General features: G+C 37.1%; 3 protein-coding genes across 5 annotated transcripts; 1 reads left to right on the top strand and 2 right to left on the bottom strand.

The window, feature by feature from the left end:
- Positions 1-19: 19 nt before the first annotated feature.
- On the top strand, positions 20-2,858 carry Nnp-1 (Ribosomal RNA processing protein 1 homolog Nnp-1). Of its 2 annotated transcripts, none has more exons than XM_014348715.2 (6): positions 20-345; positions 433-656; positions 737-1,090; positions 1,170-1,441; positions 1,516-2,146; positions 2,270-2,858. In XM_014348715.2, exons 1-6 carry the CDS (start codon positions 48-50, stop codon positions 2,501-2,503), a joined length of 2,013 nt encoding a protein of 670 aa, XP_014204201.2. In that variant the 5' UTR covers positions 20-47; the 3' UTR covers positions 2,504-2,858. The 2 variants fall into 2 exon arrangements, with proteins under 2 accessions (XP_014204201.2, XP_014204202.2); XM_014348716.3 differs by having other exon boundaries at positions 2,257-2,414.
- A 1,085-nt stretch (positions 2,859-3,943) lies between these two features.
- Positions 3,944-8,143, bottom strand: LOC106636341 (lysocardiolipin acyltransferase 1). 2 transcript variants are annotated; one of them, XM_014348719.2, is made up of 7 exons: positions 8,019-8,143; positions 6,561-6,753; positions 5,901-6,108; positions 5,300-5,581; positions 5,155-5,209; positions 4,845-5,077; positions 3,944-4,763 (listed from the first exon to the last, which is right to left on the bottom strand). In XM_014348719.2, the coding sequence occupies exons 2-7, from the start codon at positions 6,726-6,728 to the stop codon at positions 4,588-4,590; spliced, it is 1,122 nt and encodes a 373-aa protein (XP_014204205.2). In that variant the 5' UTR covers positions 6,729-6,753; positions 8,019-8,143; the 3' UTR covers positions 3,944-4,587. The 2 variants fall into 2 exon arrangements, with proteins under 2 accessions (XP_014204205.2, XP_089446618.1); XM_089590492.1 differs by lacking the exon at positions 8,019-8,143 and having other exon boundaries at positions 5,901-6,080; positions 6,561-6,683.
- A 421-nt stretch (positions 8,144-8,564) lies between these two features.
- LOC106636330 (regulator of microtubule dynamics protein 1) lies at positions 8,565-12,347 on the bottom strand. Its single transcript, XM_014348702.2, has 6 exons — positions 11,480-12,347; positions 10,886-11,077; positions 10,459-10,644; positions 9,933-10,138; positions 9,622-9,860; positions 8,565-9,534 (listed from the first exon to the last, which is right to left on the bottom strand). Exons 2-6 carry the CDS (start codon positions 11,071-11,073, stop codon positions 9,268-9,270), a joined length of 1,086 nt encoding a protein of 361 aa, XP_014204188.2. The 5' UTR covers positions 11,074-11,077; positions 11,480-12,347; the 3' UTR covers positions 8,565-9,267.
- Between the last annotated feature and the right edge of the window lie 44 nt (positions 12,348-12,391).

Here is a 12,391-nt window from a genome sequence, read left to right as displayed (position 1 = left end):
CAGTATACTTACTTAGTCTCGAAACGTGAACGAATCGGGCAACAAACATGAAAGTGCTGCAGAAGAACAAGAAAGGCGCCAAAGCCGCGCCGATGCTCAAGCTCAAGGTGAAGAAGAAGCGAACACGTGTGCGGGCCAAGAAACAGATGAACTCGATGGCAAGGCTGCCGGAGACCGCAGCTGTGAAAAGTAATGCCCCCAAGAAAACTAAGGACGATAAATCGTTGTTGGTCGCTCAGGAGGTCAAGTTCGCCAGGTTATTGGCGCATAATGACAAAAAAGTCAGGGATAAGGTGCTTAAAAATCTCAAGCGCTGGCTGACTGTGCGATCACGGAGCTCCTTTGGTAAGAATGTATATGGCCAATTTCATCGATAATGTTGTTTGTGATTTTTCATTAGGTTTTCTAAATGTTATGCTTGAACCCCTACAGCTTTCACTGAGGAAGACTTTCTGAGGCTATGGAAGGGTCTGTTCTACTGCATGTGGATGTCGGACAAGCCCCTGGTGCAGGAAGACCTTGCGGAGTCTCTGAGCAACCTGGTGCACTGTTTTGAGTCTGTAGACACTGCGCTACTTTACACAAAATGTACCTTGAAAAGCCTTGCTACGGAGTGGCTTGGATTAGACAACTATAGAGTGGATAAATTTGAAATGGTATAGTTGCATTTTTTTTGTCTAATTACGACTAATCATTATGTTTTATTCAATAACCACCTGGTTTGTCTAATTTTTAGCTTGTTAGAAGGATCTTGCGCCAGACTTTTGTTGTCTGTAAGAAACTGTCTTGGAAAAAAAAGTGTGTTGTTGGTGTTGGTAAAGTTCTAGAAGAAATTTTAATGCATGCTAAAAATTGCTTGGGCCTCAAGTTACACATAACTAATGTTTATATGGAAGAGTTGGCTAAAGTTGGCGAAGAAAAAATACCAGAAAGTATGGTCACAGAATTCGTCAGGCCATATGTTATATACTTAGCTAGTATTGATGATATGAGGCAAATAAGCCATATTGTAAAAAGTATATTTAGGTATTTAATTTTCCAATCTGAAGTTGGTTCAGAGTACCTGGAAAAGTACGATGCTTGGAGAAGGGTGAGAAATTCGTTTACCTGTCACTCATAGAAAACAAAATTGCCATGATCCTTGACATTTTTATCTTTATTATTCACAGTCCAACTTCCCTTGTGACAGTATTGATCAAATGCAAAAGGTTGAAATTTCGGACGACGAAGACGAAGCTGAAGCTTTAAATGATGACGAAGATGAAGTAAGGGATTCAAAATGTGTGGAAAAACCGTTAGATCCAAGGGCAGGAATGGTTGATGTAGACCTTCCGCCAATACTTTTTGACGCATCCCAAATAGCTCAAATTTTGAAAGAAAACAAATTTCATCAAGCATCCACCGCCAAAAATCGCAAGTGGATAACTAAATTGATTAATGAGTAAGTCTTTTCATCTATAAATATTGATACTCACCTCATAAAAATTAAAAAATCGTTTTTTTTTGTTTCTTTAGTTTTACCAAGCTCAGTCAAGGTGAAATGCCAATCGGGATGAAAAAAGTTCCCGATCGAGATGACTACAGTGTAAACACGTTTGTAGCCACTAAAGAACTTTTAAATTTTAATAAGGAGTTATATTCCGATTCTGGTAAAAGTAACAAAAGGAAAAAAAATAACGGTAGCCTAGAATTAGAGGAATTGACTCCACCGGACACATTTGATGAATCCAACAATACTAAAAATGTAAATGTGTCGAATTTTCCAAAAAAAAAAAAGTTGAAACATTCTAAGAACCTAGATAATACAGGTTTAACAAACAAAAGAAAGTCGGAAAATTCCAATGTTATTTGTTTGAAGGAAGGTAAAAAAGTGTCAAAAAATGCATCTGACATTAATGAAGAAGGAATAAAGAAGTCTCAAACCGCTAGTGAAGGTTGTATTAAAACTGATAAAAAATTGAATAATTGGAATGTAGAAACTTTGGCTCCAGAAAGTGCTCTAACATCAATGCTAAATACATCAGAAAAAAAGAAAAAACTCAAAAAAAAGAAAATCCTAACAGGAAATAGAAAAAAACTAGATCCATTTCCAAGTAATATGCCATGGTTGACCCCAGTTCTGACTAGACTGGAACATGAAAGTAAAGTGAGTTAAATAAATTTTTTTATTTTTGTCAATTTTTATGGTAAACCATTAGATATTAACAAAAAATTATTACGGAAGATGAATAATATTCATTATTTTTAAAATTGAAGTGTAAATTTTTAGACACCATCGCCGAAAAAGTCTGCACTGCAAACACCCAAAACAGATTCGGCAAAAAAACGTGTTAAAATTGCCCTGCAGAAGAATATGGCGCAAAATACGTCAGAATACTTCCGCAAGATATTGCAGAATCCGGAAATTCCGTTTGACGCCAACAGAAAACCAAAAGCAAGCGTATTAAAGCCAAGCCCACTACCAAGTCCGGTTAATCCATTTTATAAGAAGAAATTATTATAAAAGCACAAATAACGCAGTTTTGTTTTAATCTAATCTTTATTGTTCATTAAAGATTTTAATTGTGACATATTACAATCCAATAATCGTTATCTGTTTATAGATGAGATGTATGATCACCTATTCTCTAACGTTTTTGGTTTTTAAATACTCTAATAGTATAAAATCAAAATTTATGTAAAGATTTTACGAAACAAATACCTGTTTTGTGTTGGATAAATTTTATAAATTTCATTAGAGAAGCTACGAACGATTTTACGAATGTTATTTTGTACATAATCGAGGATTTCTTCAGTCCCTTGTAAAGTCGATTGCAATAATTTCGCTTATAAATAAATTTTCATAAACCTTCAGAAAAGATAGTATTGCTTTTAATTAAATCACCTATAAATACATCAATATACTTTTTAACAATTACTCAAGCCTATACAGTTCATTTTTTGTATTTATTGATATTATCCCGTAGGAGCGAATATCTTTGGCACATGAATTCACCTTCTTGTAGGTACCTACAAGATATTTTAATGAACTATTGAAAATAATAGACAACTAAATTATTCTTTTCGCTGTTTTCTACATCTAGTTTTTTTTTTTTTTTTTTTTTTTTTAATATTTCATTGTTTGCCCTTATTTTTATATCAATACGATCAAACAATGAAAATTATTATTTAGAGTACTAAAATCACAAATCTAAGTTTTGCTCAGTTTGTTTTCTTAATTGTAGTTAATACGTAGTATTTAACACTTTTCACGATTAACTTAATCACGCGTTTATTAGACTTTAAAATTTCAACAAAAAAAGTCGATGACTTTTTATATTAACAAATGATAATGCATAATTCACATACATTCTCGTAATCAATTAATTATATAACTATCTGATCAACATTTCAACGTTATTTCAGTTACATACAATTTATTCGCTTTGCGTTTAACTTTTTAAATTAAATTAATACTAAATGATGTAGCTTTGTAAATTTGTACTTAATTTTTACGCGCTACTTTTATAATGTTTAATTTATTTTTCTCACAGTGTGTTCTACAGATGACCAACAACAAGTTGATAGGACAATTCCACAGTTTTTCTATAATAAAACTTGAAAAACGATAGTACGTCGATAATTCTTTGATGAGGCTACAATTTTAAAAGTTAATAAGTACTTGGTACACAAAATATTATTTTCAGAGTTCGACGGTCGCTTACTCTGTAGAAAAATATCGTATTCTTAAATCATTCGAAAATATTGAAAACGTATCATATATCCTCTGCTTGAACAATATAAACTCTCCGTATGCATGTATTAGTATACTTTGTTGATAAATTCTCGAATTAAAAAAATATCTATAATTGTTCGATAAACTTCGTCAATGTGATATTAGAACTTTGATTTACATATCATTAATATTTAATTACAAAAATATTTGATTCGTTGGTGGAAAAAAAAATTCACGTTAATAAAATATTTTCTTGAGATCAGTTTGTAAATATTACGATTCTTGCTCTGATTTAACACATTTATGTATAGTTATTACAGTTAAGATAGAAACATTCAGCCATCGAACTGACGACGAAATTATTTGAAATTATTCTCGGTCGTGTTTTAAAATCCCCTAAAAAGCACTGACATCAATTTTTTTCACGTCTGCCTTGTTTACACAACACGCATATTATATATTTACCCAAGTTGAAAAAAAAATCGTTGACTTTCCAGTCGATTAATTTTTTCTCTTCTCGTATTCGAACACCAACAACAACAACAACAATAACATTAACAATCTAATAAATGATTACATATTGACTGTTTGCATATAATAGGAGTTTAGGAAACATCAAGATGCACATCCAAAAACGAGTCCTCCTCCTCCTTTCCATATCAAATCATTGTCATGCGAGACAAGAAAAATGTAAACTCATACAATACGTGTACATATTAAGTTACCGATCGCACTTAAAAGTACCGTCTTCTTCGTACGTACGCATCGATAATAATCTTTTTTTGGAGACATTGATTGCAGTTAGTACAGAAGAGGTGGAAAAGAAGGAGAGTGATGATACACAAGAACAACAGAGTACTTTTGTGTACAGTTCACTCGAGCTTGCGCCGGTCGGTCACAAGGACGAGGGCCTTCCACTTGTCGTACCAGGCCATTTCGATTTGATTGAAGCCAGTGCTGAAGAGGGACATGCCAATGAAGAGCAGCGCGAAGCACAGCGTCCATATCTGGAAGAAGGTCGAGACGAGCAGCATCACTAGCATCAGACCTGCAAATAAGTTCAGCCAGTATATAGATATAGATACACGTAAATCGGCGATGTGTGTATAATATAAATATGTATACTTACCGGACAGAAAGGTCCAGAAGACGAGAGCTATCCTGAGGGGCAGTCGGGCAGACTGGGGCCAGGGCTCGCCGGGAAAAGCCTTGTCGCGGTAAAACTGCCCGAGTTCTCGTTCCTTGAGCCGCCAGCGTTCCTCCAGCCAGGCTTTCAGAGCCGTTTCATCCCTCGGTATGTCGGAGATCGGTATCCGTTGCACCTTGAAGTGCACCTCGTTCGGCACCTTGCCTTTTATCATCCTGCAAGTTTTACGTATTTATGAACTCATGATGATCATTTGTACACTTGTAACAGTGCGTGTATATTTTTTACGTACATGTCGAGCTCAGATTGGGGAACGAAATCCGGGTAGCCGATCGTCAGGTCGTAAACTGCTCGTTTTTCAATATTTTGTTAGGTACCGGTTGAAAGTTGTTTCGTTTACATGTCTAAGTACGCGAAAGAGAAAAAGGAGGTCTCACCCGCGTCGAGGTAGTCCGCGTCCCGTAGGTGTCTCACGAGGTAACTGAAGCCCGTGGTCTTGGGATGCAGCGTGTGCTCGTACAGTGGCAAGCCCCGAGATTTCGCGAACCGATCCGAGCGACCTTTGCTGCTGACCGTGAGGTCCGTGCCCTCGGGGAAGATCAGCAACTGGCTGCGTCGGCGCAACGTCACGAGGTAATCGAGCGACCGGGACAGGCGGCCTTGGTCCTCCTCCCACTGCCGGGTTATGTACAGGAAGCCGTTCATCTGCATTATCCAACCTGTTTTTTTTTTGTTTTTTTTCCCCAAACAAGAATTTTATTATAATATAGTATGGTTTTTACAAGGCATGATTTTTATGAATATCGTGTCCTGCTGTCTATAAGGTTGAAAAAATTATTGTTTGAAACTGTGAAAAAAAAAAAAAAAAAAAAAAAAAAAAAAAAAGTTCGGCACTTGTGGACGACCGAAACAACTGTATACCTTCGGATCGTTTTGTATGTAGGCAATCCGTGATTTTTTCGTCAGGACAGTGTGCACTTGTGAAGTCGAGAAATTGTCAGATATAGATACGAAGAAATACAAAGAGTATATAAAAACCTGGGCCGGGAATGTGCCTGATCGGATCCTTGAGTACGAATTTGAGCTTGTGCTCGGCAACGCTGGGCATGCAGGCCTGATAAATGGCTCCCCACAAAAAGTTCCAATCGACTCGGGTCCGGTGATTCATGACGAGGATCGCCGAGTCGTTCGGCCTCACGTGGTCACCCGACACCACCACTTTCATTCCAAAAACCTCCATGAGTATCTGATTTTATCAAAAATCTTATGTATATACATTTTTCTTTTCACTTGGACCAAAACAAATTTCGATTTTTTTTCTTCCCCTGTATAGATGTACTTATTGCTTACAGTAAAATATAAACGGTCCCCATTTCCACGATAAGTTTTTTTTTTTTTTTTTTTTTTTTTTTTGACCAGAGCAAAAAGTGTGTATAGGTACACCGGACTATCTATTTTTTTTGCATCGTTGGGAAATATACATATGGTTATTTATATACTCGCACAACGAACATCCGCTTGTTAACAATATAATATCTGCACGCGATCTATATTATGCTGCGGATAAGGTATACTTTTTTTTCCCTTGTCAAATAATTTGGTCTTACACCCGTGTTTGAATGGTATAAAAATGTAATCACTATAAACGAAAATTAAGGAGGAAAGCGCGTAAGTAAAAAAAAAAAAAAAACAACTCACAGCTGGATACATCTCCCAGCAGCAGAATAGGAGCTCGCCGCATTTTCTGAAAGCCGGTGGATTGATCAGCAGCAGCGGCAACAGGGGACAGGCGATGAACAGAAAACCCGACACGATGCTGCTGTACCACATAACGCAGTACAGCAGCCCACGCCACTTTCTGCTCATTATTTCCAGCTTTGCTCCCTTTTAGCTGCAATTTTTTTTTTTTTTTTTTTCCCTTTACTTGTAACTGGATCATCCACGAGATGGGATCTTTTTTATTTTTGCATACAACGCGCTCTCGCGTGAGCCGAATGATGCTACTCTCATCGGGAACTGGTACATGCCGTGCGAACGTATAGGAAAAAAAAAAAGCCACCGGGTAATTTTTCGTTACGTGGAAAATGCAAACGTCAAAAAGACGATACTATAAATAAACGTTATTGGTGCACGAGTACAGTACACACAATACGAAAATACAATGATGCAATGAATTTCTCTGCCATTATATTAAACTTGACGTCTGCAGCTTTTAAATCTATATAAAATGCAGTTGGATAAAACACGCGACCCCGCAAGTCATTTGATTTACCGTCATATTATCTTATTACGCAACAATTCGGCCTTCGTTTAATACAATTAATTCAATATACAAGAATATACTCTCGCAATGAATCACTTTGAACGACTAAAAACGAAAAATATATGCCCACGCCCGTGTATATTTATGTATATAACGCGTGCATCAGCAGAGAGGTACGAGTCCACGTGGGGAGAGAAAGTACATATATATGTGTGTATTATATACAGTTGTGAGCGCACGCGTGACCTTTAACCCCGACCGCGCGCGTATATGACACACCACCGCCACCCCATCACCGCGACTTGGATTCGACTCGGCTTCGAGAGAGATGTACTGATCATGAACCGGTCCACCCATGCGCTCCTGCAACCCTCCGTATAAGGACGCGCTCCAATTTTTAATTCATAAACAATTAATTTATTATAATTCTACGCGCTTATTTTCACTTTCGTTACAAGTGACGAGCCAAAAAAATGGTTTCTTTCCGATGAAAAGTATACACCGCGAGACTATAAATCAATCGATCGAGACAAATGGCACATCTAAAGTATCATCACTTTCCACACGCGCGTAGGTGTATAATTATATTAAGTACATTTTATTTTGTGCAAACAGCCGAAGATTATGAAAAACACACGAGGGCGCGCGGTGTGCGTGCGTTGCAATGTCCCTCGATCATGTCAATAAAAAAAATCGCGCCCATAACTTATTTCGACAAGTCTAAAATCCTTGCTAGGGATCGCGTGAAAAAAAAAAAAAAAAAAAAAAAAACAACAACAACAACATCACAGAGAGAACGAAACACAATAATCACCGTTTATGAATAAGAACGAATCGCGTCAATTATAGCACAAGAAAACGAGAATAAGAGGTGTAGAAAAGCAGAGCCTCACCCTCTCCTCGGCAACAAAAAACAAAACGTCTTGTGGGACGCTGCATCTACGGCCCCCGACAAGCGTGTACTAAGTACAGGGAGGTTTCTCTTCTTCGATGATGCTATCTCTCCTCTGGCTTCCCTCTATGACATTATGCGCGTCTCGCAGGGGCTTCTCTCCCTTCGCCCGCTTGCCCACCCATTCTCCCTCTCTTGAGGAGCAAAAACATTTTACCACGATCAGCCCCTTCGTTTCGATGCGCTCTCTCTTTCTCCCTCCCTCTCCCGTGCGCGTATGTACTTATACATATACGTTCTAGGGGGAGATGATGATTCAAACGGATGCTGGGGGACTACTATTGATCGCTCCGAGCTTTCTGCGTGCGCGTGGATGACGCGTGTATACCTACAGGGGGAGGTTGGGTGTTCCGAAGATCGGCAGGAGCTTCGATGGATTGAGGACATCATCATTGTAGATCGTTTTTGTAGATGTCGAGAGGGGTAGGGCATGAATCGCTATTGGTGGTTTTTTTTTTTATCACAGAAAAAAATACTTGTTTCGAGGTTGGTTGAAATTTTTGTTTTTATTGTAACGTTTATAGGTATGGTCAGTCACGCGGCGTTAATATCGCCGTTATAAAATCATCCGTCGTTCATTTGTAACATGGAACTAAAACTTTAGGCGTTAAACGAGCATCTTACACAAACACCCTCACCGTACATCTTTGGATTTTACATTACTTCAACCCATTGTAGTACTTGTCACACATGACATTTTATTTATTGTTCCTTTTTTTTTTCTTTGTTTTTGTATTTTTTGGTATAATATTCGATTTTTAAAGAATTTATTTGAAATTGTTTCACGAGATGAAATGAAGAAATCTCACAAGCAATTAGCACACAGGAGTAAAAATTTCCGACACCAACAAAATATTTAAATAGTTAAATCGTTATTTACTTGTTCCTTTCATAAAAACTGTTTTTTTTCTCGTTTTTAAATGTAAAACCATAGAATTTTTAAAACTTGCACCCACTCGATGATTTTAATTCACATTTAGTTTGTGAAAAAAAAATCCCACGCATAAATTTTCATCAGTCACAAAACATAAAATAATTGTTAAACCCATCTCTTTTATCCAAACAATGGACTAATCTAATATAAAATCTGTTGTGTTGCGCGCGTAAAAGTGAATATATAAAGTTCGTGTATTCACAGATCATGGAATGAACAATCAGGCATCAGCGACGTACGACACTATAAATAATTATCATGTACAATATTCGGAATATTTTTTTAGTAACGATTGCGCCTCGGCACGGACATCTTTGTCCTCTTCAGTTCGCACTGGTAAGTCTTTGAGCTGATTGAGCCACCTGACAGCCTCGTCAGGCTTGCCGACTGCAATGTAACTCTTGCCGAGGTATAACTTGTTTTCCCAGTGCGGTTTAGGCGACAACTTTTCTGCCGCCTCGAAGAACGGTATCGCGTCTTCATAAGTTCCTTTGGGTACCTCGGCAAATAAAGCTGATGCAATCTGACGATTAAAACGAAAAAAGGTTGTAACGTCACAGCAACAAGTATTTTCATGTCTAAATTATTAATAGGTAATTCATATGCTTACTTTTTTTTCGAACCAACTCAATTCTGAAACTTCATACTGAAATCTTCCCATGAGATGATGTAAATAATTGTCGTTGGGCATTATTTCAATTGCCTTTTCTACATATTCTCTAAAGACATAACCGGATTTGATTTTTTCCTTTGAGGGTAAAAATTTACTTTTAACCCCAATGAGAATGGCGTACCACTTGTACAGATTACCATCCCGTATATGTAAAAACTTCTCACAAAGTTCCACACCTGTAAATAAATTGACCATTGTATTCTCTGTAAAGACGATTTTCTGTGTAAAATAAAAACTTGTCGAATTACCTTCTAAGATGTATTCTTTATGCTTTTTCGGCTCTAGGAGAGAACAATGATAGCAAGCTCTTGCAAACCTCCAAACAATTTCCACATCTCTTGGATTTTCTTGTAACAAACTTTTGGTTTTGATGTAAACATGTGGTTGCAATGAAGTATCTTCGCTCTCCTTATCAAGCTCCAAAAGTTCAGGATTCATTACTCCGTCAATTTCTCTAAAGAACTAACATATGATCTCTGTCTTTTTAAAATAGAAAATTTGTTTGCATAACTCTCTGAAATTGAATTGCTACGAAAGACTAAAAACCAACTACAACAACATTAGCAACAACAACAACACCAATAACAATGACAATTAAAGTAATAACAGAAAAATTAAAATCAAATATTAAGGGTGTAATTTTACTTCAAGTACAAGTGCAATAAGATACTACAGTGTCAAAATATATACAAACAGGATGCTATTCAAGCCAAAATGAAAGGCAATTCAGTAGAGGTATATACAAACAATGCTATTATTAGAAACTTTATTTACCCATTTGCAATTTCCTCTTCATCATCCGAACAGTCGAAAAATTCATCATCTCCAATATCCGTACCTGCTGTTGAAAAAGTATCGATGTCCACCTCTTCGGTTCCTAGAGAAGCAGTATCATCGGAATAGATTTTTCTCCTTATTATCTTTTTCCTTCTGCTCTTCTGTAAATTTATTTGCTGCGCTCTGAAATAATTTTTAATTTTTAACCCTCACTGTACAAATATCAGTATGATTTAACAAGTCAAAAATTAAATTTTCAATGAACACGATTCAACTGATGTTTAATTAAAAGTATTCACAATTTGGTTATCCTCAAGTGTGACTTGGCGTGACATTGTCTCATAGTCAAAACTAAAGATAGAAAGCACTATTTCTCAGCAATTCCAATAATATGTGCATACATGATATAAGTAACACTATATACCTCAGAGCTTCCAATTCCGCTTGCAACTCCACTACCTTGCGGCTCACTCTGTCAATGTTGCTATTCATGGTTGAGTGTTGTTGTTTTTCCATGACTTTTTGATAAATCAAAACAGCTGCCACACTGGCAACTCCAATGGTCGCTCCGACAACAGCAGCAATAACATTTGAATTTTGTAATGGATTCATTGTGCTGCAACATATGAAACATGTTTGATTCATTTTTAATACAATTTGGCAAGGGTAATATGTAAAGTACCTCTGCAATAGGTACCTATTTCTTATCCTTATAACACTTTTCATGTCAAATAATTTCTGCATAATACCAACAAACAATTTTAGACTGATAAAATTTGAAAAAAAGTGCAGGTAAGAACTTCTTATCGAGCAAAGAAAACTTACTCAAGGCTGGAATGATTTAACAAAATGATAGTCGAGCCAACGGATGCGAAAAAAAAAAATGTGATTTCGAACTAAGGCAATGAATAATGCAGCTAAGCTTGATTGACTCTTGCTTGCTTTTTAATGTTTTGCCTATCGATGCTAGATTTTATGCTTTGATCTTGAAAATAATATAGTTGAAAAAATTATTTACCTTGCACTCAGAAAGTGCTCGTACTTGTGAATTTGAGCTTTCCTCTCACCCCTTTTTTTGGACACTTATTATCTTTTGTAAGTATATTTGAATTGAGCAAACAACTGCAGCAGAGCAGATCAACGTAAATAATTTGACGCTTATACACACACGAGACAGTCAGACACCGAATGATCGGAATAATTTAATTCAATTGAACACACAAACGTTTAGACGCACTCACAAAAAAGGCACACTACAAATGAAAGAAAACAAAAAATCGTGTCTACTTATGTCCACGGTCTCAACATCACATCCTTCTTCACTTTACTCAGTACTTATTCTTGTAGACTCGAAATTTTTTAGACGGCACCGTGATGAAAAATCGTGCGCCCAGCATCTCTCTAACGGGAGATGAATTCACATGAGCAGGAAGGAAGGAAAGGAAAAGAAGGGGAAGGGACGAGAGATCGAGTGGCCGTTCCTTAGGAAAAAAAAAAAAAAATCACACACTTAACCGGCTCGGTAATAAAACAACTAGAATAATAGCTTGATTTGATCGAAAGAGGTGTGTGCTGGCGATAAAATAAAGACACGACGGACAGCACTGCTTTGCTCTTTTGTAGGGGGTTAGGAAACCGGGAGAGAGGAATTGTGGAAAACGCAGTCTATATACAGATGATGCACGTTGAACTCTACTCTCACTTGCGAATTTTGACGTTGTACAATTACAACGCCGATGTTAGAGCAAAAAAATGCGCCTGTCAGCCTGCAGCCCTGGCGCTGCACTCTAACTGCAGACTGTGCTTTGCGGTTTACGACTTTCGCGGCGGCGAGAGGAGTGGAGGAGGTGGACAATTTTTTAGAGCGGGTTAACAAATCGCGATAAGTAAGGGGGAGGGGGAGGAACTGTCACCCGAGCCATGCACTTTC

This window comes from Copidosoma floridanum, unplaced genomic scaffold (genome assembly GCF_036245765.1).
Source record: "Copidosoma floridanum isolate Cflo_tuat_1 unplaced genomic scaffold, Cflo_Japanese_pri ptg000001l, whole genome shotgun sequence".
Lineage (NCBI taxonomy): Eukaryota > Metazoa > Arthropoda > Insecta > Hymenoptera > Encyrtidae > Copidosoma > Copidosoma floridanum.
Note: the sequence above shows the minus strand (reverse complement) of the source record. Positions and strands in the feature narration are given on the sequence as shown.

Excerpts from the sequence above, each read along its gene's own strand:
- Nnp-1 (XM_014348715.2), top strand. The coding sequence starts at position 48 with ATGAAAGTGCTGCAGAAGAACAAGAAAGGCGCCAAAGCCGCGCCGATG. Across the intron at positions 1,091-1,169 it reads AGTACGATGCTTGGAGAAGG|TCCAACTTCCCTTGTGACAG; the intron begins GTGAGAAATTCG and ends TATTATTCACAG. Across the intron at positions 2,147-2,269 it reads GACTGGAACATGAAAGTAAA|ACACCATCGCCGAAAAAGTC; the intron begins GTGAGTTAAATA and ends GTAAATTTTTAG.
- LOC106636341 (XM_014348719.2), bottom strand. The coding sequence starts at position 6,728 with ATGAGCAGAAAGTGGCGTGGGCTGCTGTACTGCGTTATGTGGTACAGC. Across the intron at positions 6,109-6,560 it reads GCTGGGAGATGTATCCAGCT|ATACTCATGGAGGTTTTTGG; the intron begins GTGAGTTGTTTT and ends TGATAAAATCAG. Across the intron at positions 5,582-5,900 it reads CAGGCACATTCCCGGCCCAG|GTTGGATAATGCAGATGAAC; the intron begins GTTTTTATATAC and ends AAAAAAAAACAG.
- LOC106636330 (XM_014348702.2), bottom strand. The coding sequence starts at position 11,073 with ATGAATCCATTACAAAATTCAAATGTTATTGCTGCTGTTGTCGGAGCG. Across the intron at positions 10,645-10,885 it reads GCGGAATTGGAAGCTCTGAG|AGCGCAGCAAATAAATTTAC; the intron begins GTATATAGTGTT and ends AAATTATTTCAG. Across the intron at positions 9,861-9,932 it reads TAAAGAATACATCTTAGAAG|GTGTGGAACTTTGTGAGAAG; the intron begins GTAATTCGACAA and ends ATTTATTTACAG.